This window comes from Pseudophryne corroboree, chromosome 6 (genome assembly GCF_028390025.1).
Source record: "Pseudophryne corroboree isolate aPseCor3 chromosome 6, aPseCor3.hap2, whole genome shotgun sequence".
NCBI lineage: Eukaryota > Metazoa > Chordata > Amphibia > Anura > Myobatrachidae > Pseudophryne > Pseudophryne corroboree.
In genome coordinates this window covers 333,080,369-333,103,679 of record NC_086449.1, presented here as the reverse complement: position 1 = coordinate 333,103,679, position 23,311 = coordinate 333,080,369, and the positions used below count along the sequence as shown (strand labels likewise).

The 23,311-nt window shown below is 44.8% G+C and overlaps 1 protein-coding gene across 2 annotated transcripts in view; it reads right to left on the bottom strand.

The window, feature by feature from the left end:
- LOC134932198 (nuclear receptor ROR-alpha) overlaps window positions 1–23,311 on the bottom strand; it is a 744,021-nt gene that overhangs the window by 9,197 nt on the left and 711,513 nt on the right. For both annotated transcript variants that reach the window (XM_063926394.1, XM_063926395.1), the window contains 7 exons: window positions 22,943–23,084; window positions 20,453–20,848; window positions 19,727–19,848; window positions 10,077–10,209; window positions 8,003–8,110; window positions 3,025–3,135; window positions 845–957 (listed from right to left, as the gene is read on the bottom strand). In XM_063926394.1, the coding sequence (XP_063782464.1) occupies window positions 845–957; window positions 3,025–3,135; window positions 8,003–8,110; window positions 10,077–10,209; window positions 19,727–19,848; window positions 20,453–20,848; window positions 22,943–23,084 (1,125 nt within the window). The remainder of the gene's footprint in view (window positions 1–844; window positions 958–3,024; window positions 3,136–8,002; window positions 8,111–10,076; window positions 10,210–19,726; window positions 19,849–20,452; window positions 20,849–22,942; window positions 23,085–23,311) is intronic.

Below are 23,311 nucleotides of genomic sequence, written 5' to 3'. Positions count from 1 at the left end.
TTTTCTCCTTTTGGAATTTTTTCATACTTTACGATCCACGTGGACTACGATTGGGAACGGTAACCTGTGCCGAGCGCAGCAGTAGCAGAGCGAGGCACCTTGCCCGAAGCACGGCGAGCCATGCGAGGGGACACGATGCACTAATTGAGGTTCCCCGTCACTTTCCGAAGAAAATGACACCAAAATAAACATGAAAAATTCATGTCAACCTTGTTCATGTCGACCTAATGGCCGTGTCGATCTATTTCTAGTGTTGACCTACCCATTGTCGACCAATAGGTGTTGACCTAGACACTGTCGACCCTGAGTCCAATAACCGTACTTACACAGTATTTTCCGTTGACCATATCTTAAGAGTTCTGCAACTCATAATACACACATTAGGCTGCAATTTTGCAGTCATACTTTCAGGTGTATATCTGGGCCACACAACTGTTATGTACTCAGTATCAGGTCCGTAATGTATATAATATGTATGCCTAGACGTGAATATACAGTGAGCTCTGAATGAAGTGGCCATTCAGAGCTAAAGCTGAATGTCTACATTTTACAGGACACCATCAGCACAGTCAGACAGTGAAGACACACACCATCCGACTTCATCTGCCATCAGTCCCAACAAATGTGGATTGGGATCAGGGCTCTAGTTTTGGCTCTTAGTTTGCAACTTTCAGCCTAAAGTATCGAATACCCTATTCGGCTGCCACGTCACTGTGTGAGCCTTTACATCGTCTTTCCAACCACAGGAAAGAAGCGACGACTTCTAACACAGATGAAACACATACATTATAGAGTTAAGTCACCAAGCAGCTCTTTACTTGTCACTGAAAGGGAGCTACCATACCTTTGTTAGGATCCCATCCTCACGATGGTTCTTCTGGAGAACATGCTGCAGTGCGAGTTGGATTTTCTGCTGGAGTTTCTCAATCTTTATCTTCTCCTGTAACCATGACCGATCTGGACAAATTAACAGATATTGCAAATAAAAAAAGATAAGGATTGGCATAGTTTTAGTAGCTTGTTTATTTTTAATACTGTGAAAAGATAAAACATTGGTGACAGTATAGAGATATAACAGGAGACTACTATGCTTGCTGCTGCTTAACGATGGCATATGCCAAGGATGGGGCAGCACATGGCAAGGATGGGGCATTCTTCCCTTTCATTGCTGGCCCCGGTCCCTACAGCGGCCTGTGTAAATACAGATGTAGCCATGCTCAGCTTTGTCGCTGTGTGTCCTAGTCGCTGCAAAGCTGGCGTGGCTAGTGTGCCCACGTTTGTGATGCACATGCCCATGTCCTTAGGAATGCATGGGGCTGCGTATAGTGGCAGCCCGGCATAGTAAGTCACATGTGCCCATGCATCCGTGCTGCAGGATAGATGACAGCGGCTACATCTGTAGTACCCGCTCCATCCTCCTCTCTGTTGCAGTGTATATGTGGTGGGCCTCGTACCTGTGTCTACAAGTGTGTGTATTCAGAGAACAGGTATCACAAATCATTATATGAGGAACGTGCATAGTTATACGACTGCCTGACAATTGCTTTACAACACAGATCAGAAGTAGATATGTAGGTTTAAATAATGCAGCTGAATAATACTGCCCACATTTTCTGTGCGGAAAATCTTTGCATGCTTGAGTGCTTGGCAAAATAGCTATTTTTATATTTGAATTTAAATCTGCAAGTCATCATTCAATCACTAAGAACATATAAATGTTGTTTGATGAGAATAGCATGTTTATATGTAACTATACATGTAACTATACATGCATGCTCATATGAAGACACTGATACAATGTTGTATTTGTCCTAGTGCCTGTCTGTGTCTCTGCACCCCCTGCATCTGTCAGCAACTTTGTGTATCTGTCCCCACCCTCTATATATAACAGTCTATCTGTATGTATACAGGATGCAGTCAAAATACCGGCTGAAATCCCGACAGCTGGTGAAATACCTACAGCTTGAATCCCGACCACATCCGGGTATTCACACTCGGCTGGTGGGTCGATGCCACCAACAAGTGGGAATATAACCTGTGGCGATAGAAGCAAGCATCTGGTCCCGAAGCCTAGCCAGCACAGCGGGACCGCGGGGGGACTCGCCACCGGGATTCTGACAGATGGGATGCCGCTGTGGGTATACTGACAGCCGGCATCACGTCTGCCGGTAATACATATATTTTCCATGTACATATGTCGTCTGTCTCCCCATGTGGGTCTCTGTCCTTCCATATGTTTATCTGTCTCTCGTTGTCCCACCATGCCATGTTTCCCCTTCCTGTTTCTCACATCTGCTTTCACAACCCAATGTCCAACTGTAACGCACTTTTTTTACTTCTCTTCTGCTCAATGATCAGCAAAACTAGTGCTGGTTCCTACCGCTCAAATGCAACAGGGCAAACACAAGTGTAACTGTGTCCACCACCATTTAAAGATGCCAGATGAGCCCAGTTATCGATTTTTCAATCATTTTTGCTGAGTATAGTAAAAGTAGTGGCAGAGTAGTGTCTACACTGGGATACGGACAACGTTTGTCATGGGTGGTTGGGAGCTATTATCCTACTGCACACAGGAAGGTGTTTCCACTGCGTGCTGCTTTTAGTCCTTTTTCCAGGCTGTGGAGGGGATGGCCATACCCCCACTACAGCGCCTATTTTTACCCTTGCTTTGCTCACTTCAAAGCCTGGCAACACTACTAGCCCAGAGTAGGGGTAGCAAGTCACTTCTGACCTACAGCTGTATATAACAGCTTGCACGTTTTCCACTGATAGAAAACATGGCTGCTATTACACTTCAGCAGGGCAAGCCATCACTTGGTAATAGGTACAGCATTACTACAGTATGTGAAAACGGAGCATGGGTTAATGCATGTAAATGTATTGCAGTCAGGTTGCAGCAGATAAATCAATTTTTAACTTTCTTAAAAACAGAAAGTACATCACACATCCTACTTTAGGTGGCTGCCCACCGAGCACACATACTTACCATGATATATACAGGGGAGGAGTTATACTGTAACTTACCTCCTGACATGAGCACAAAGGCTGAGAATAGAGCAATCTCATCTTCCGTCAAGTGCAGAGAACATAAACTCTTCTCAAACTCAAACACAAAGCTCATGAAGTCTTCACAACCTAGAGTGGTGAGAAGAATAGAGATTTCAGACAATAAAAGTTATAAAGAAAAAATTACACAACTGAAATGTGGAAACCTATTTAACAAGTGGCATTCTTACCATAAAGATCAACAAGCGGCATTCTTACCATAAAGATCAACAAGCGGGATTCTCACTGTAAATAACACCAACTGGCATTCTTAAGGTGGGTACACACTGATAGATATATCTGCAGATCAACTGATCTGCAGATATATCTATGGACGGATTGGGCAGTGTGCTGTGCATACACACTACCCGATTCGTCTGGGACTGACGTCATGAACTGGGCGGGCATGTACACACGCCCGTCCAGTTCAGCTGTCAATCACCGCCTGCTGGCGCAGCATGTGTACGGGCGGCCGGCTGGTCACCCGTACACACACAGCGATGTGCCAATATATCGGTAGATATATTGGCCGTCGGCTGTGCTGCGGGGCCGACGCAATGTCTGTGAATGACAGTTCACAGACATATCGCCCGTACACACTGGCCGACGGACTCGCGATATATTGGCCGTTCAATAGATCGGCCGATATATCGGCTAGTGTGTACCCACCTTAACTGTAAATAACACCAACTGACATTCTTACTGTAAGAATAACAAGTGGCATTCTTACACTAAGGATCAGCAAGTGGCATTCTTATTGTAAAGAAACCACTTACAAATAATGTTAATTGGGTTACACATCCAATTTACTTATTTATTAACACAAGGATAATAATAAAGATATACACATAAACAAGTACATTTTCATTTTAACTTTCTTAACTGTACTACTAGTAGTAGTACAATATGGTAGAATTCTCATATTGGTTGTCATTAGTAACAACATAGTACACTGAACCATTTCATTGAACTAACCCCAATATCCTGCTGTATAATCTATATAAACATACAAATATAGATACATCCATACACACAGAAATATGTCATATAAAATTAGTACAGAGGTCTTAACATTTTTGTAAAGCAGAGGTTTTCTACCCCACTCATCAAGCACCACATCATGCACAGGTGAGTTACTCAATCCATCTATTTTGCTGGGTCAGTAAGTATTCAACCCATGTCAGACAGAAATCCACACAACGTGACCTGTTGGGGATGATGGAGAGTTGAGCTTAAGAAAACTGCCCTAAAGTTAACAATTATTTATAGACGTAGAAAATGAATGTACAAATAGCACACTGTATACATTTTGTAGAAAGAAACATGACAATTTTTTAAATGTAAAAAAAATGTCACTTTATTTTTGTGGAACGTTTCAAGCAGCAGTTGAATCTGTAACTAGCTTGCACTGTAAGCCTATTGCTGCCAGTGATTTGATTTTCAATAGTTAGGCAACTTTGCTATAAACACGGTTGTGCTCTCTATAAAATAAAGGGCATATTTATGTCAAAATTGTATTTAAATTAGAGATGTGCGATTGTGCGGGTTCGGATTTACTGGGTAATTAAGCTAAATTAGCATAACTTTGGATTTATCCGGGTTTTTCTTATTGGCTATACAAAACACGTGACGGCCAGATAGCCATTAAGATTTGAGATCCATGTATATCCGGGTAAATCCGAAAACTCTCTAATTTAAATGTTAGGATTTTTGTAAAACCAAAAACCTTTCTTAATAAAAGTAATTATTACATTGCTATATCATAAAATAAGAGTTGCGTACAATAATGTCATGTGACTAGAGGGAAGGTTGCCGAAAATGAGGGTGGTTCAATAAGTAAGGTAGCAAGAGCTCTCACGTAGGTTATGTTCTCTATTTCATTCTAATCTCTCGCAAGGCCAGATCTGGTAGACCACTGCTTCCCCTCACGGCCATTACACTGTGCGTCATATCAGTCATAATGTCCTGACATCAGTTATAAGGGCGGGGCTGGCGGAAAGCTGCTCAGACATTGAGGTGTGGAGTGTGATCAGATTTCTGCGTCTAATGGGCACATCAGCAGCTAAAATTAATTGCCAACTTGTCTAGGTGTACAGTGATAATGTCATGTCATGGAAACAGGTTTGGGTTTGGTGCACTGCCTATAACAGCAGGACAGACGATAAGTAGTGATCCAATCGAACAAGCACATCAACCACAGATGACAATTTGTGCCGCACTGAAAGTCTGATTCTGGAGGACAGACGCATTCAAGTTAGTGAGATTGCTGAAGCAGAGGCGGAACTACCGGCAGTGCAGGCAGTGCACTGCACTGGGGCCCGCCTCTGTCCAGGGGCCCAAGCATGTAATGAGTCAAACTGACTCATTACATGCCGCTGTGCGCTGCGGGTAACCGCTGCCCGCAGCGCACAGCCGCCCGGCGAAGAGAGGAGAGGAGAGGAGCAGCGGTACTACAGACGGGGGAAGGAGGAGGAGGGAGGCTGAGAAGGGAGCCGCAGCAGCGCTTTGTTACTGGTGGAGGCGCTGCTGCTGCTGCCCCTCTGCTTCCCTATAGGCTGTCTTCCGAGAACAGCCTATAGGGAAGCAGAGGGGCAGCAGCAGCAGCGCCTCCACCAGTAACACAGCGCTGCTGCGGCTCCCTTCTCAGCCTCCCTCCTCCTCCTTCTCTCCAGCCCGGGAATCGTCTCTGACGCTGCACCGAGGAGCCTGAGCCAGCGGAGAGGGTAAATATAATTCTTCTTTCTTTCTTTCTTTCCTTCTTTCTTTCCTTCTTTCTTGTGCCTGCCTGCCGCAATGTGTAAAAATGGGGGACTACCTGCCGCACTGTGTAAAAATGGGGGACTACCTGCTGCACTGTGTAAAAAGGGGGGACTACATGCCGCAATGTGTAAAAAGGGGGGCATACCTGCCGCAATGTGTAAAAAGGGGGGACTGCCTGCAGCAATGTGTAAAAAGGGGGGACTGCCTGCCGCAATGTGTAAAAAGGGGGGATTGCCTGCCGCAATGTGTAAAAAGGGGGGACTGCCTGCCGCAATGTGTAAAAAGGGGGGACTGCCTGCCGCAATGTGTAAAAAGGGGGAATCAGCCTGCCGCAATGTGTAAAAATGGGGGACTGCCTACCGCTATGTGTAAAAAGGGGTAATCTGCCCTACGCAATGTGTAAAAAGGGGAATCTGCCTGCCGTAATGTGTAAAAAAGGGGGACTGCCTGACGCTATGTGTAAAACAGGGGGACTGCCTGACGCTATGTGTAAAAATGGGGAATCTGCCTGCTGCTATGTGTAAAAATGGGGAATCTGCCTGCCGTAATGTGTAAAAATGGGGACGCTGTCTGCCGTAATGTGTAACAAGGGCACGCTGTCTGCCGTAATGTGTAACAAGGGCACGCGGTCTGCCGTAATGTGTAACAAGGGCACGCGGTCTGCCGTAATGTGTAAAAAGGGCACGCTGTCTGCCGCTATGTGTAACAAGGGCACGCTGTCTGCTGTAATGTGTAAAAAGGGCACGCTGTCTGCCGTAATGTGTAACAAGGGCACGCGGTCTGCCGTTATGTGTAAAAAGGGCACGCTGTCTGCTGTAATGTGTAAAAAGAGGAATCTGTTCGCTGTAAGGTGTAAAAGGGTCTCTACCTGGTGTAGTGGTGCTACTGTGCGGCGTAATTTGAATAATGGAGACTACTGTGTTGGTATTATTTTGTGGCCACACCCCTTCCCCACGAAGCCACGCCACTATGTATTTTTGCGCGCGCCTACGGCGCGCACTGCCCCTGGGGTGGACTTGGAAGGGGGGGGGGGGGGGGCCCAAAGCATTTTGTCGCACCTGGGGCCACCGCTTGCTTGTTCCGCCACTGTGCTGAAGTAATAAGCGATTCACAACCAAATGATGAAGTTCAGTAAGCGTCATGTCCTGGCTTCAGGCGCTTGACAATTATTTCTTCTATGACGGGATAGATGCCTTGGAGTAACATTGGAACAACTGCTTAGACAAGTATTGGGATTATGTGGATAAATAATGTGTACCAATGCCATACTATTGATTATACGTATATGTACGAGTTAAATAAAATAACCCAATGAGAGTCTCGTTACCTTATTTTCGGAACCAGCCTCATATACTAATCTTAATTATAGGACCGTTTTTTTTTTATCATCTATTTATTTTAAACATAAAAAAACTAAAGCAACTAGTTAGAACTTGCTTATAATATGTTACCACCATACAGTAATTGTCTAGCTACAATGATATTGAATAACACTACCCCCAAAACACATGCTGTGCTTTATCTAATATCAACTAATTCAAACTCGATTACTGACATTTTTGCAGGCACCAAAGACTGCTTTTGGTGCAAGTGTGAGTGGGAAGAACGTGAGGATCCCACATGTAAAGGGGAGATCCTGTTCATCAACTAAGGCTGACCAACCTACTGTAGTTCCATTGTGTTCACATCCTCAGGATGATTGCACATCACTACAGTAGATAATAACGCAAGAGGTTCCCACCAACAGTACAGCAGGAAAACGAAACCAGCTTCACCCATGGATGTCTTCCCACCGTTACAGATTTATTTTTATTGTTGCCATTATTAGAGATACACTAGCAGAATATATGATTTAATTGAATCAGTATCTCTGTTTAATCTTTGGGCTTAAACATGCTATTTTTATTTCACTAGTTGGTCTTAAATAAATACCTTAATCAGTTATTTTATATTAGCTTACTTTGAAATACATCTGAGTTAGACTCAGATACAATTGCTCACTTCCATGACCATGGGTCTTCAACCTCGGCCCTCTAGCTGCTGTGGAACTACACATCCCAGCATGCCCTGCTTTAATTTTAGCATACCTATATAGCAAAGCTGTGGCAGGGCATGCTGGGATGTGTAGTTCCACAGCAGCTAGAGGGCCGAGGTAGAAGACCCATGCATGATTACACTGCATGTCACCACACATTACCTAGAGCTTTGAAGACCTCCATGCCTGCATATTTGCCATCAAAATACACGGTGTTGTTCTGTGAATCAAAGGCACGACACATTCTGATGAAAACAACTTCTAAGGAGCCTTTAAAAACAGAGAAGACACAAACAATATTACAACATGCACCTAGAGAAAGAAAAAATGAACCTCAAGGTCCTACTTATCCATACTTAATACATATACAGCATTGATACTACTATTGCTTATCTAACACCAAATGCAGCAAAAAAAGGTTTAAAAAGGTACAAAGAAAAGTTGCCTGCACTGGACAGATGAACAAATAAGATCTTTCTTGCTTGACCTTTTCTTTTCTGTTATACATTTGCTTTCAGGTATGAAATGATGTACAATGCATAGATGATGGCACCTTGTCTCCTACAGTTGTAAAAGTAGAATCTCGATCACCACTTGTGATAAACACATTTATAGTTTATTTTTCTGTCCAACTACTTATGAAAGTCATACATCTTTCTATAGCTAAATATTGTCTGGTAATGCAGATTTGTGTATTATTCAGATAATCTGTGCTCTACCTTCTGCCTGTATTAAAAAGGTTATCCTAAATCGTAGTCTCTATTTTTTCCAAGGATCTCTTCTGAACCTTCAATGATTGTAATTTCAGAACTAGGGGTAAATGTAATAGCCTGAAAATTGAAGGCATCTGCGAGTTCCCGATGAGTCTGCTAATCTTTTAAAAGAGGCCGTCATTTAAAAGGCAAAACCAAGTTGGTTTTGCCTTTTAAATGACTGCCCCTTAAAATCATCAAGAAGACTCAGAGACAATTACATTTACCCCTGTCTGTCTAAAATCACCAAAATAACTGCCATGTGAATACCATAATCGTGACACTCACTCTTCCTCTACTCCTGTATTAGTATAATACATTTCACACCTACTCATGTTCATTGCTCTGAAAGAATAAATAATGGATAATCATATACTATGACGTTTTATAATGGCTAAACATTATTTATTTAATAGTCTAAATTCTATATTTGAAACAACAGGGACCAACTTATATTTATCCTGGAAGGTGGATCTGTCATGAGACTTGAACATGTAACCAGGTAAAGCCAAAGTATAGATTACACAAGCAACCATTCTTGAGAAACTCAAGGGGTAGTAATGAGCAAAGCTTTTGAATAGACACATGGCGCTCATTACTAGGTGCTCCGATGAATTACATAGCCCCAAAAAGAAAATGTTGTTTAGTTGCCAAGGATATTTGAAAGAATTTGGCATATTTTAGGGTAGCCAAATTCTAAAAAAAGATTTAGCTCAAGTTCTTAAGATAATGGATACCCTTAATGAATAGGACGCTTAGCCATAATGCATGTATATGGAATCTAACAAAGAATTCTAGGGGGGGGGGGATCAAATGTTTGAAAAGTCAGTTGGGTGTCTGTTTTTTTGTTGTCTATTAGATAGGAAACAGCAGTAATTCTAACCATTACACCGACAGTGCTGCCTAAATATTTAAGAGACAACATTAACTGAATGTGTGTGTAAAATTCCAGGGCCGACTGTATGTCCACAAATAGGTACATTTTAATATACTTGTAAATGTAAGTCTTTTACACATTCCAGCAGATTACCTTATTTATCATCATATGAATTGTATAATCATAACACAGCACAATAAAGCAAATCCAGTACAAATAAATAGCACAAGCTCTGCATCCATATAAATGACAGAGATCATAATATAAGACGGTAACATAGCCACAGACATAGAAATGTACAGCTGACAAGTAGAAATAATAGCCAAAATCATGCTCACATTAGCGAGGTTGTTAAGCAGCGTACAGAGTAAGGATGGACAAGTGAAAAAGTGATATCAGTTAAGTAAAATAAACAAATGTAGAAATAAATAAAATCAAAGCAAAGTGCCCTCCATCTTAAGCAGCATTTGAGTCAAGCGCAATAGGCGGGTCATTATCAATCATGCGTAAGAAATACCAGGAGGTATTATGGAGACAGTGGTGAATTTAGCTTACATTATTTTTTAAATATCCGCCACTTTTATATATCTGCAGCTATGTATTTTACCTGCTTTCAGCAGCACTATCTGGTCATTCTGACACAGCTCCATGAATCCATCAATGCGTTTGGCAAATTCCACCACATATTGTATGGCCTCTGTGATCTTTACTGCACAAAGTTGCCACATCACCTCCCGCTGCTGCATAGGGGAACATAGAGAAGACATTAAATGCAAATGTCTGTTTGTTTTATACTGAAAATCTTAAATCCATTGTAGAAGGAGTAATAACTTTATTTCTTCCAGTGGGGGCATCATCGTTCCAGCCAACTACTATCTCAGTACAGGCTACACTGTCACTTTAATCTGAAATTATACTTTCAGATAAACTGAATAAAATTAAGGAGGGCCACAACAGTTCAAAGGAGGGTTGCACACACATGATAGAAACACAGCATTACAGTGGACATAAGACAGATTGATTTTATGTTAAGTCCACATTTTTTATATATATTTGCATAATTTGTCATGTTGACAGTCACTTATCACAATGATATATAACAAAATCCTCTGAAGATACATTTTAAGATATATTCAACAGCTACACATAGTACAAGTCTAAAGTTTATATTTTATTATAAATGGAAAAATAAGATTTTACTCACCGGTAAATCTATTTCTCGTAGTCCGTAGTGGATGCTGGGACTCCGTAAGGACCATGGGGAATAGCGGCTCCGCAGGAGACTGGGCACAACTAAAGAAAGCTTTAGGACTACCTGGTGTGCACTGGCTCCTCCCACTATGACCCTCCTCCAGACCTCAGTTAGGATACTGTGCCCGGAAGAGCTGACACAATAAGGAAGGATTTTGAATCCCGGGTAAGACTCATACCAGCCACACCAATCACACCGTATAACTCGTGATACTATACCCAGTTAACAGTATGAAATATAACTGAGCCTCTCAACAGATGGCTCAACAATAACCCTTTAGTTAGGCAATAACTATAAACAAGTATTGCAGACAATCCGCACTTGGGATGGGCGCCCAGCATCCACTACGGACTACGAGAAATAGATTTACCGGTGAGTAAAATCTTATTTTCTCTGACGTCCTAAGTGGATGCTGGGACTCCGTAAGGACCATGGGGATTATACCAAAGCTCCCAAACGGGCGGGAGAGTGCGGATGTGCGGACACCGAATGAGCAAACTCTAGGTCCTCCTCAGCCAGGGTATCAAACTTGTAGACTCTTGCAAAAGTGTTTGAACCCGACCAAGTAACAGCTCGGCAAATTTGTAAAGCCGAGACCCCTCGGGCAGCCGCCAAAGAAGAGCCCACTTTCCTCGTGGAATGGGCTTGTACAGATTTAGGGTGCGGCAGTCCAGCCGCAGAATGTGCAGGTTTAATCGTGCTACAGATCCAGCGAGCAATAGTCTGCTTAGAAGCAGGAGCACCCAGCTTGTTGGGTGCATACAGGATAAATAGCGAGTCAGTTTTCCTGACTCCAGCCATCCTGGAAACATATACTTTTCAGGGCCCTGACTACGTCCATTAACTTGGAATCCTCCTAGTCCCAAGTAGCCGCAGGCACCACAATAGGTTGGTTCACATGAAAAACTGATACCACCTTAGGAAGGAATTGGGAACGAGTCCTCAATGCCGCCTTATCCATATAAAAAATCAGATAAGGGCTTTTGCATGACAAAGCCGCCAATTCTGATACACGCCTGGCCGACGCCAAGGCCAACAGCATGACCACTTTCCACGTGAGGTATCGTAGCTCCACGGATTTAAGTGGCTCAACCCAATGCGACTTCAGGAAATCCAACACCACGTTGAGATCCCACGGTGCCACTGGAGGCACAAACGGGGGCTGACTATGCAGCACTCCCTTAACACAAGTCTGAACTTCAGGCAGTGAAGCCAGTTCTATTTTGGAAGAAAATCGATAGAGCCGAAATCTGGACCTTAATGGAACCCAATTTTAGGCCCATAGTCACCCTGACTGTAGGAAGTGCAGAAATCGACCTAGCTGAAATTCCTCCTTTGGGGCCTTCCTGGCCTCACAGCACGCAACATATTTCCGCAATATGCGGTGATAATGGTTTGCGTTCACTTCTTTCCTAGCTTTAATTAGCGTAGGGATAACTTCCTCCGGAATGCCCTTTTCCTTCAGGATCCGGCGTTCAACCGCCATGCCGTCAAACGCAGCCGCGGTACGTCTTGGAACAGACAGGCCCCCTGCTGCAGCAGGTCCTGTCTGAGCGGCAGAGGCCATGGGTCCTCTGAGATCATTTCTTGGAGTTCTGGGTACCAAGCTCTTCTTGGCCAATCCGGAACAATGAGTATAGTTCTTACTCCTCTCCTTCTTATTATTCTCATTACCCTGGGTAAGAGAGGCAGAGAAGGGAACACATACACCGACTGGTACACCCACGGTGTTACCAGAGCGTCCACAGCTATCGCCTGAGGGTCCCTTGACCTGGCGCAATATCTTTGTAGCTTTTTGTTGAGGCGGGACGCCATCATGTCCACCTGTGGTCTTTCCCAACGGTGTACAATCATTTGGAAGACTTCTGGATGAAGTCCCCACTCTCCCGGGTGGAGGTCGTGTCTGCTGAGAAAGTCTGCTTCCCAGTTGTCTACTCCGGGAATGAACACTGCTGACAGTGCTAACACATGATTTTCCGCCCATCGGAGAATCCTTGTAGCTTCTGCCATCGCCATCCTGCTTCTTGTGCCGCCCTGTCGGTTTACATGAGCGACAGCCGTGATGTTGTCTGACTAGATCAGCACCGGCCGGTGTTGAAGCAGGGGTCTAGTCTGACTTAGGGCATTGTAAATGGCCCTTAGTTCCAGAATATTTATGTGTAGGGAAGTCTCCTGACTTTTCCATAGTCCTTGGAAGTTTCTTCCCTGTGTGACTGCCCCCCAGCCTCGAAGGTTGGCATCCGTGGTCACCAGGACCCAGTCCTGTATGCCGAATCTGCGGCCCCCTAGAAGATGAGCACTCTGCAGCCACCACAACAGTGACACCCTGGCCCTTGGAGACAGGGTTATCCGCCGATGCATCTGAAGATGCGACCCGGACCACTTGTCCAACAGATCCCACTGGAAGATCCTTGCATGGGACCTGGCGAATGGAATTTCTTCGTAAGAAGCTACCATCTTTCCCAGGGCTCGCGTGCAGTGATGCACCGACACCTGTATTTGTATTAGGAGGTCTCTGTCTAGAGACGACAACTCCTAGGACTTCTCCTCCGGGAGAAACCCTTTTTATCCTGTTCTGTGTCCAGAACCATACCCAGGAACAGTAGACGCGTCGTAGGAACCAGCTGCGACTTTGGAATATTCAGAATCCAGCCGTGCTGTTGTAGCACTTCCCGAGATAGTGCTACTCCGACGAACTACTGCTCCCTGGACCTCGCCTTTATAAGGAGATCGTCCAAGCACAGGATAATTATTTCGGCCATTACCTTGGTAAATACCCTCGGTGCCGGGGACAGACCAACGGCAACGTCTGGAATTGGTAATGACCATCCTGTACCACAATTTTGAGGTACTCCTGGTGAAGAGGGTAAATAGGGACATGCAGGTAAGCATCCTTGATGTCCAGTGATACCATGAAATTCTCCAGGCTTGCAATAATCGCCCTGAGCGATTCCATTTTGAACTTGAACCTTCGTATATAAGTGTTCAAGGATTTCAATTTTAGAATGGGTCTCATCGAACCGTCTGGTTTCGGTACCACAACATTTTGGAATAGTAACCCCGGCCTTGTTGAAGGAGGGGTACCTTGATTTCACCTGCTGGAAGTACAGCTTGTGAATTGCCGCCAGTACTACCTCCCTTTCTCCGAGGGCAGCAGGCAAGGCTGATGTGAGGTAACGGCGAGGGGGAGTCGCCTCGAACTCCAGCCTGTATCCCTGTGATACTACTTGCAGAACCTAGGGATCCACCTGTGGGCAAGCCCACTGGTCCCTGAAGTTCCCGAGACGCGCCCCCACCGCACCTGTCTCCACCTGTGGAGCCCCAGCGTCATGCGGTGGACTCAGAGGAAGCGGGGGAAGATTTTTGATCCTGGGAACTGGCTGTCTGGTGCAGCTTTTTCCTTCTTCCCTTGTCTCTGTGCAGAAAGGAAGCGCCTTTGCCCCGCTTGCTTTTCTGAAGCCGAAAGGACTGTACCTGAAAATACGGTGCTTTCTTAGGCTGTGAGGAAACCTGAGGTAAAAAAATTTTTTCCCAGCTGTTGCTGTGGATACGAGGTCCCAGAGACCATCCCCAAACAATTCCTCACCCTTATAAGGCCGAATCTCCATGTGCCTTTTAAAGGCAGCATCACCTGTCCACTGCCGGGTCTCTAATACCCTCCTGGCAGAATGGACATTGCATTAATTCTGGATGCCAGCCGGCAAATATCCCTCTGTGCATCCTTCATATATAAGACGACGTCTTTAATATGCTCTATGTTAGCAAAATATTATCCCTGTCTAGGGTATTAATATTATCTGACAGGGTATCAGACCACGCTGCAGCAGCACTATTTATGCTGAGGCAAATGCAGGTCTCAGTATAGTACCTGAGTGTGTATATACAGACTTCAGGATAGTCTCCTGCTTTTTATCAGCAGGCTCCTTCAAAGTGGCCGTCACCCTGACTGTAGGAAGTGCAGAAATCGACCTAGCTGAAATTCCTCCTTTGGGGCCTTCCTGGCCTCACAGCACGCAACATATTTCCGCCATATGCGGTGATAATGGTTTGCGTTCACTTCTTTCCTAGCTTTAATTAGCGTAGGGATAACTTCCTCCGGAATGCCCTTTTCTTTCAGGATCCGGCGTTCAACCGCCATGCCGTCAAACGCAGCCGCGGTACGTCTTGGAACAGACAGGCCCCCTGCTGCAGCAGGTCCTGTCTGAGCGGCAGAGGCCATGGGTCCTCTGAGATAATTTCTTGGAGTTCTGGGTACCAAGCTCTTCTTGGCCAATCCGGAACAATGAGTATAGTTCTTACTCCTCTCCTTCTTATTATTCTCATTACCCTGGGTAAGAGAGGCAGAGAAGGGAACACATACACCGACTGGTACACCCACGGTGTTACCAGAGCGTCCACAGCTATCGCCTGAGGGTCCCTTGACCTGGCGCAATATCTTTGTAGCTTTTTGTTGAGGCGGGACGCCATCATGTCCACCTGTGGCCTTTCCCAACGGTGTACAATCATTTGGAAGACTTCTGGATGAAGTCCCCACTCTCCCGGGTGGAGGTCGTGTCTGCTGAGAAAGTCTGCTTCCCAGTTGTCCACTCCGGGAATGAACACTGCTGACAGTGCTAACACATGATTTTCCGCCCATCGGAGAATCCTTGTGGCTTCTGCCATCGCCATCCTGCTTCTTGTGCCGCCCTGTCGGTTTACATGAGCGACCGCCGTGATGTTGTCTGACTAGATCAGCACCGGCCGGTGTTGAAGCAGGGTCTAGCCTGACTTAGGGCATTGTAAATGGCCCTTAGTTCCAGAATATTTATGTGTAGGGAAGTCTCCTGACTTTTCCATAGTCCTTGGAAGTTTCTTCCCTGTGTGACTGCCCCCCAGCCTCGAAGGCTAGCATCCGTGGTCACCAGGACCCAGTCCTGTATGCCGAATCTGCGGCCCCCTAGAAGATGAGCACTCTGCAGCCACCACAACAGTGACACCCTGGCCCTTGGAGACAGGGTTATCCGCCGATGCATCTGAAGATGCGACCCGGACCACTTGTCCAACAGATCCCACTGGAAGATCCTTGCATGGGACCTGGCGAATGGAATTTCTTCGTAAGAAGCTACCATCTTTCCCAGGGCTCGTGTGCAGTGATGCACCGACACCTGTATTTGTATTAGGAGGTCTCTGTCTAGAGACGACAACTCCTAGGACTTCTCCTCCGGGAGAAACCCTTTTTATCCTGTTCTGTGTCCAGAACCATACCCAGGAACAGTAGACGCGTCGTAGGAACCAGCTGCGACTTTGGAATATTCAGAATCCAGCCGTGCTGTTGTAGCACTTCCCGAGATAGTGCTACTCCGACGAACTACTGCTCCCTGGACCTCGCCTTTATAAGGAGATCGTCCAAGCACGGGATAATTATTTCGGCCATTACCTTGGTAAATACCCTTGGTGCCGGGGACAGACCAACGGCAACGTCTGGAATTGGTAATGACCATCCTGTACCACAATTTTGAGGTACTCCTGGTGAAGAGGGTAAATAGGGACATGCAGGTAAGCATCCTTGATGTCCAGTGATACCATGAAATTCTCCAGGCTTGCAATAATCGCCCTGAGCGATTCCATTTTGAACTTGAACCTTCGTATATAAGTGTTCAAGGATTTCAATTTTAGAATGGGTCTCATCGAACCGTCTGGTTTCGGTACCACAACATTTTGGAATAGTAACCCCGGCCTTGTTGAAGGAGGGGTACCTTGATTTCACCTGCTGGAAGTACAGCTTGTGAATTGCCACCAGTACTACCTCCCTTTCTCCGAGGGCAGCAGGCAAGGCTGATGTGAGGTAACGTCGAGGGGGAGTCGCCTCGAACTCCAGCCTGTATCCCTGTGATACTACTTGCAGAACCAAGGGATCCACCTGTGGGCAAGCCCACTGGTCCCTGAAGTTCCCGAGACGCGCCCCCACCGCACCTGTCTCCACCTGTGGAGCCCCAGCGTCATGCGGTGGACTCAGAGGAAGCGGGGGAAGATTTTTGATCCTGGGAACTGGCTGTCTGGTGCAGCTTTTTCCTTCTTCCCTTGTCTCTGTGAAGAAAGGAAGCGCCTTTGCCCCGCTTGCTTTTCTGAAGCCGAAAGGACTGTACCTGAAAATACGGTGCTTTCTTAGGCTGTGAGGAAACCTGAGGTAAAAAAATTTCTTCCCAGCTGTTGCTGTGGATACGAGGTCCCAGAGACCATCCCCAAACAATTCCTCACCCTTATAAGGCAGAATCTCCATGTGCCTTTTAAAGGCAGCATCACCTGTCCACTGCCGGGACTCTAATACCCTCCTGGCAGAATGGACATTGCATTAATTCTGGATGCCAGCCGGCAAATATCCCTCTGTGCATCCTTCATATATAAGACGACGTCTTTAATATGCTCTATGTTAGCAAAATATTATCCCTGTCTAGGGTATTAATATTATCTGACAGGGTATCAGACCACGCTGCAGCAGCACTATTTATGCTGAGGCAAATGCAGGTCTCAGTATAGTACCTGAGTGTGTATATACAGACTTCAGGATAGTCTCCTGCTTTTTATCAGCAGGCTCCTTCAAAGTGGCCGTATCCCAAGACGGCAGTGCCACCTTTTTTGACAAACGTGTGAGCGCCTTATCCACCCTAGGGGATATCTCCCAACGTGACCTATCCTCTGGCGGGAAAGGGTACGCCAGCAGTAACTTTTTAGAAATTACCATTTTCTTATCGGGGGAACCCACGCTCTTTACACACTTCATTCACTCATCTGATGGGGGAACAAAACACTGGCTGCTTTTTCTCCCCAAACATAAAACCCCTTTTATGTGGTACTTGGGTTCATGTCAGAAATGTGTAACACATTTTTCATTGCCAAGATCATGCAACGGATGTTCCTAGTGGATTGTGTATATGTCTCAACCTCGTCGACACTGGAGTCAGACTCCGTGCCGACATCTGTGTCTGCCATCTGCGGTAACGGGCGTTTTTTGAGCCCCTGATGGCCTTTGAGACGCCTGGGCAGGCGCGGGCTGAGAAGCCGGCTGTCCCACAGCTGTTACGTCATCCAGCCTTTTATGTAAGGAGTTGACACTGTCGGTTAATACCTTCCACCTATCCATCCACTCTGGTGTCAGCCCCACAGGGGGCGACATCCCATTTATCGGCCTCTGCTCCGCCTCCACGTAACCTTCCTCATCCAACATGTCGACACAGCCGTACCGACACACCGCACACACACAGGGAATGCTCTGACTGAGGACAGGACCCCACAAAGTCCTTTGGGGAGACAGAGAGAGAGTATGCCAGCACACACCAGAGCGCTATATAATGCAGGGATTAACACTATAACTGAGTGATTTTTCCCCCAATAGCTGCTTGTATACACATATTGCGCCTAAATTTAGTGCCCCCCCTCTCTTTTTAACCCTTTGAGCCTGAAAACTACAGGGGAGAGCCTGGGGAGCTGTCTTCCAGCTGCACTGTGAAGAAAAAATGGCGCCAGTGTGCTGAGGGAGATAGCCCCGCCCCTTATTCGGCTGACTTTTCTCCCGCTTTTTTCATGGATTCTGGCAGGGGTAATTTATCACATATATAGCCCTGGGACTATATATTGTGATGATTTGCCAGCCAAGGTGTATTATATTGCCCTCAGGGCGCCCCCCCCCCCAGCGCCCTGCACCCATCAGTGACCGGAGTGTGAGGTGTGCATGAGGAGCAATGGCGCACAGCTGCAGTGCTGTGCGCTACCTTGTTGAAGACAGAAGTCTTCTGCCGCCGATTTTCCGGAACACTTCTTGCTTCTGGCTCTGTAAGGGGGCCGGCGGCGCGGCTCCGGGACCGAACATCGAGGTCGGGTCCTGTGGTCGATCCCTCTGGAGCTAATGGTGTCCAGTAGCCTAAGAAGCCCAAGCTACCACCAGTTAGGTAGGTTCGCTTCTTCTCCCCTTAGTCCCTCGCTGCAGTGAGTCTGTTGCCAGCAGATCTCACTGTAAAATAAAAAACCTAAAATATACTTTCTTTCTAGGAGCTCAGGAGAGCCCCTAGTGTGCATCCAGCTCAGCCGGGCACAAGATTCTAACTGAGGTCTGGAGGAGGGTCATAGTGGGAGGAGCCAGTGCACACCAGGTAGTCCTAAAGCTTTCTTTAGTTGTGCCCAGTCTCCTGCGGAGCCGCTATTCCCCATGGTCCTTACGGAGTCCCAGCATCCACTTAGGACGTCAGAGAAATATCATTATTCTACCCTTATTCTCAAACAGATTCTAATAATAAAATAGAACAATACATTTGTCTAACTGTAATAAATACCATAAATGTTGGCGGAATTGAAGTAAAAAATATGTTGGACATAAATTACTACTTGTCTTAAATAGTTTTATAGCGTTATGGTGAAAGTAACTACAGTATACTAAGTATTTTTGTTGTCTTTGCAACTGCTACAAAATAAGACTATGGTCTGATAATGGTATACAAGATAATGAATTTATGTTGTTGCCCACCTTTTGATAACCCCAATTTAATAACTTTTACACCCATATGATAAAAGAAGGGAGGGCTATTCTCTGGGAGCCCTTATCTGCAGCCATGCACAAGTTTCCAGTGCAGCTCAATGCAGACTGTGCCCTGCATTCTACTATACTGAATAGGATGAATAGGATGGGTCGAGTCCTCCTATGTGGTCAGCCACATGCACATAAACAATGTGGTCCATCTCTTGGCTTCAGTTACTAGTGGTGGAGAGGGAACGAGGACATAGAGAGGGTAGTCCCACAGGCCATAAACTCTGCTGCAAGACAATATTTCCCTGGAATCTTGCTCTATACACTCTGTACCCAAACAAAGATATGCTATTGTAATAGTTTATCCTTGCTCTCTTGGTAACTTTCTGCTGTAGCCTAGGTTTGCAAGTAATCTTAAGAGAGACAAAGAGTACAACAAAGAGGGGAGGTATAAAAGTAGACAACCCTTTTAACAAGTAGCAGCTTTTATATCTTTGCTGTACAGTACCTTGCTCTGATAGCTTTCGATCTCGTCTTGGAGAAAGGTCTGCCATGTTATCTGCTGGAGCTCCTCACGTAAATACTGACAGGTTTCCATGTGGGACTTAGAGATGTTTTGGGCGAGGTGTTCTGGGAATGAGAAAGAATTGTACATCAAAATCATTGTTTCCTGCACTGATACCGTGTCATACTCTCCAAGTTCTGTTTTTAGCCCCATTACAGAGGGTAGGTCAGTGGTAGCCAACCCATTCCTACATTTATGGGAAAATAAAGAACTCTTTTAAATGAATAACATCTGACTAGCAATTCAGAGCACACATTATCCCAGACCTGTCCCACTCCTAACAACTATAATATGTTGTGTTCACTAAATATTGAATCTTTCACCAATCGTTATTTTTGTAAACACACTAATGTTCACCCAATTGTTTTGTAGACAATCCCAGACACAGTACCTACGGGAGGAACCTCACCAATACCTGAAATATCTGCCCTTTGTGAGCAGCCAAAGGCTCAGACACATGTGAATCTGAATCATGGAAGCTAAGGAAAGTCTCCCCAAGCAGACAGTGTCCCACTAAAGGCTCTCTGTAAATGCATTGATTTAAATAAAATTTGTGCTTCTAATAGATGAGACAAAGCCAGAGGCTGCAGTACGGAGCAGAGACTAACGTGCTATAAAACTTCTAAGACTGGCATCAATACAGCTGTCACTATTTATTTTGGAACTCACCAAGTTCTGCCATAGAAACAGTTGGGGAAGTCTCTCCATTAGTGAATGAGCAGTATGGGAAGAAGGACGAGGCCGGGGTGTAGTCACACAGAGGCTCTGGTTTGATGCCATTAACATCCAAGCCAGACTGGTCTGGGGAGGGCTGTATATCTAGGTAGAAGCTGCTCACTGCCGACTCTTGAGTCTTGCCCTCATCTGGCGTGTGCCCTTCCATGTATCCCATATCATCCTGCAACTCTGTCATCCCATTGGGTGTCAGGCTGTACCCTGCAGGTGTTAGTGGCTCTGCCTCCCCAGGCTGTTGTTGGTGGTCCCGCTGCTGCTGCATGCGATGTTTCTGCACCTCAGCATACAGGCTATCCCTCTGCTTCTTGGACATGCGGCCAAATTTTACAGCTATTGAGAGATAGAATAAGAATAGTGAATGGGCTGCAGTTGGAATTTTCTACAAAGACTTGAAAAATGCTAGCATAAGTATAGTTTATTTTTCCACACCACACCGACCTGCTGCTCCTGGAAGATAGGAGCAGGTCATCTGTGGTTAATTGCAGGATTCTCAGTCAGCATCTCCGGAGTCAGAACACATTGTCTGACTCCCACTGGCGAACAGAGGCAAACGTTTAATAAGTGAATTAATCATTTTGGATGGGACCTTGCTGATCGTTACACTACTGTCTAGTGACCAGAGAATATAGGCCTGATTTACAGTAAGGAGCAAATAAAGAGGTGCCAAAATAGGTGCAGTTTGTACTTTGGTAAAACCATGTTGCACTGCAGAAAGGACACAATGCTCTATGTCTGCTCATTTCTCACATGTGCTCAGTGTTTTTAGCTGTAACCTTGGACAAGGTAGGCATAGTAGGTGCTCAGATGGCGTTTTCGGGAGCTTATTTTGCCAACTGAGTGTCTCTAGTGAATGTGACTGTAAGGTCTTGAGAAATATGTACATCTCTCTAATGGCTGACCGTGACTGTCATTACCTTGATTTGTAACATGCTGTTTTTTTATACATTTGTATCGCAATTCTATGCTGATATTTTTTGAAGGTGACATTCACTGTTTAGGTATTTAACAATAATACAAACAAACATCAAACAGCGCTAGTAATTACACCCACAAGCAGCTGTTTGGAAGCATGTCAACCCCCCCAATCAAATCCTGTGTAGGATATGAATAGAAAAATGAAAATGTAGATAACAGTGCTACAGTGTGGTGTAAATCTTCACTGATATTTCTGAGGTATTCAATTAACAATGTTGAAATATCTTAAAAATGTGGATTAGATTAAAAATAAAACTATGCAATTTTAATTAAGAATGTAATACATAAGAGTATATACCTCTGATGAAGCTGCAGATTGCTACGGGGAAACGGGTTAGTGTTCCTACACACTGAAAACGGGATTGTCACTGGACCATATCTACCAGCCAATTTGGGATCCAATCCAGCCAAGAACAAAGGGATCAAGAGACCGGCCAACCCAAAGGATTTCTTTGCTGATGGGACTCCATCACCCTAAGAAGGCCTGGCTATATTCCCTTTAATACATGCTGGATAACAGTCTATTAATGAGCTTTCACTCCATCTGCCAATGAATACACCTAGATTGTGTGTGGGTACAACAGTGGGCATACTGTACTCAGGTTTTAGTTAAAACAGTTCTAACCAGTGTCCATCCCTATACTACTTCAAAAATTTCTATTTACGTTTCTTTCAATCTGTAATGTATAGCTGTAATCTGGTCTGCATTTCTATAATTCAATATTGTTGAACGAATACTTATTAATTATTAATATAGATTTACACCACACTGTAGTGCTGTTATCTATTTCTAAACAGTAGATGTATTTGTCTGTTGTTGTTGTTGTGTACAGTATGTAAAATGCCTGTATTTTCCTCAAAAATAAACTTAATTAAAATAAAAAAGTGAATGAATCTGTTATTAATGAGTAATAAGTACATGTTTTCATCAGGGAGTCATCTATTTTTTCAGATAAATTTAAATATTGATTTTGCTCTACATTAACCACCTGCTTTTTGTCTGAAGATACTTATTGTATGGATAAAAGAAACAAAATTAAATAGTGTTAATGTCCCTAATTTTATTGATTTGGAATACTTTTTAATTTTTATACACTTTCTTATTCAATATTGATATATTACAATTTTACTGGGATGTCACTGACTGGGGGGGGGGGGGTGTACATTTTGTTACTAAAATCATCTGATTACTGAGGGAGAACAATGCAAGTATCATAAAATGATTAGAATAATGATAACGTGGAAAGTCATAGACTTGTAGGCCATCTGGTGGCCAGACAGAGCATAATGATACAGCACTAGTAACATTTGAAGACCTCTGGATTATAAGAGCAGGGGTAAAAACTGTACTTCTCATTGAAAGCAGAATAATCATGTTTACAAATCTTCTTATGCAGGAAATATTTTCACATTACTGACAGTGCTAAACACTAGAGGCGTAACTCTTACCGTCCCGTGACATTCCCACAGCAAGGCATTTCTGCAGCCGGCAGTGCTGACAGCGATTCCTACTTGTCCTATCGATCAAACAATTCTTTTGTCGTGGACACGAGTATGTAGCATTACTTTGTTGGCTCCGTCTGAAGAAACCCTAATGAGATAACAAAGACTAGGGTCACTATACATACACTGTTGTACATAACCACATCCCTGTCTAGTCATATTTACTTGTGCACCTGTTGTGCAATCTAGCCACAAAGCATCACACAGCCAGATATTTCTACATAGTTGCTGTAAAAATATTACCTCAACCCACCATGACAGTCCAATCCCACTACACCAACCTTAAGACACAGGGCGTGGAAGAACCTGGCCTCC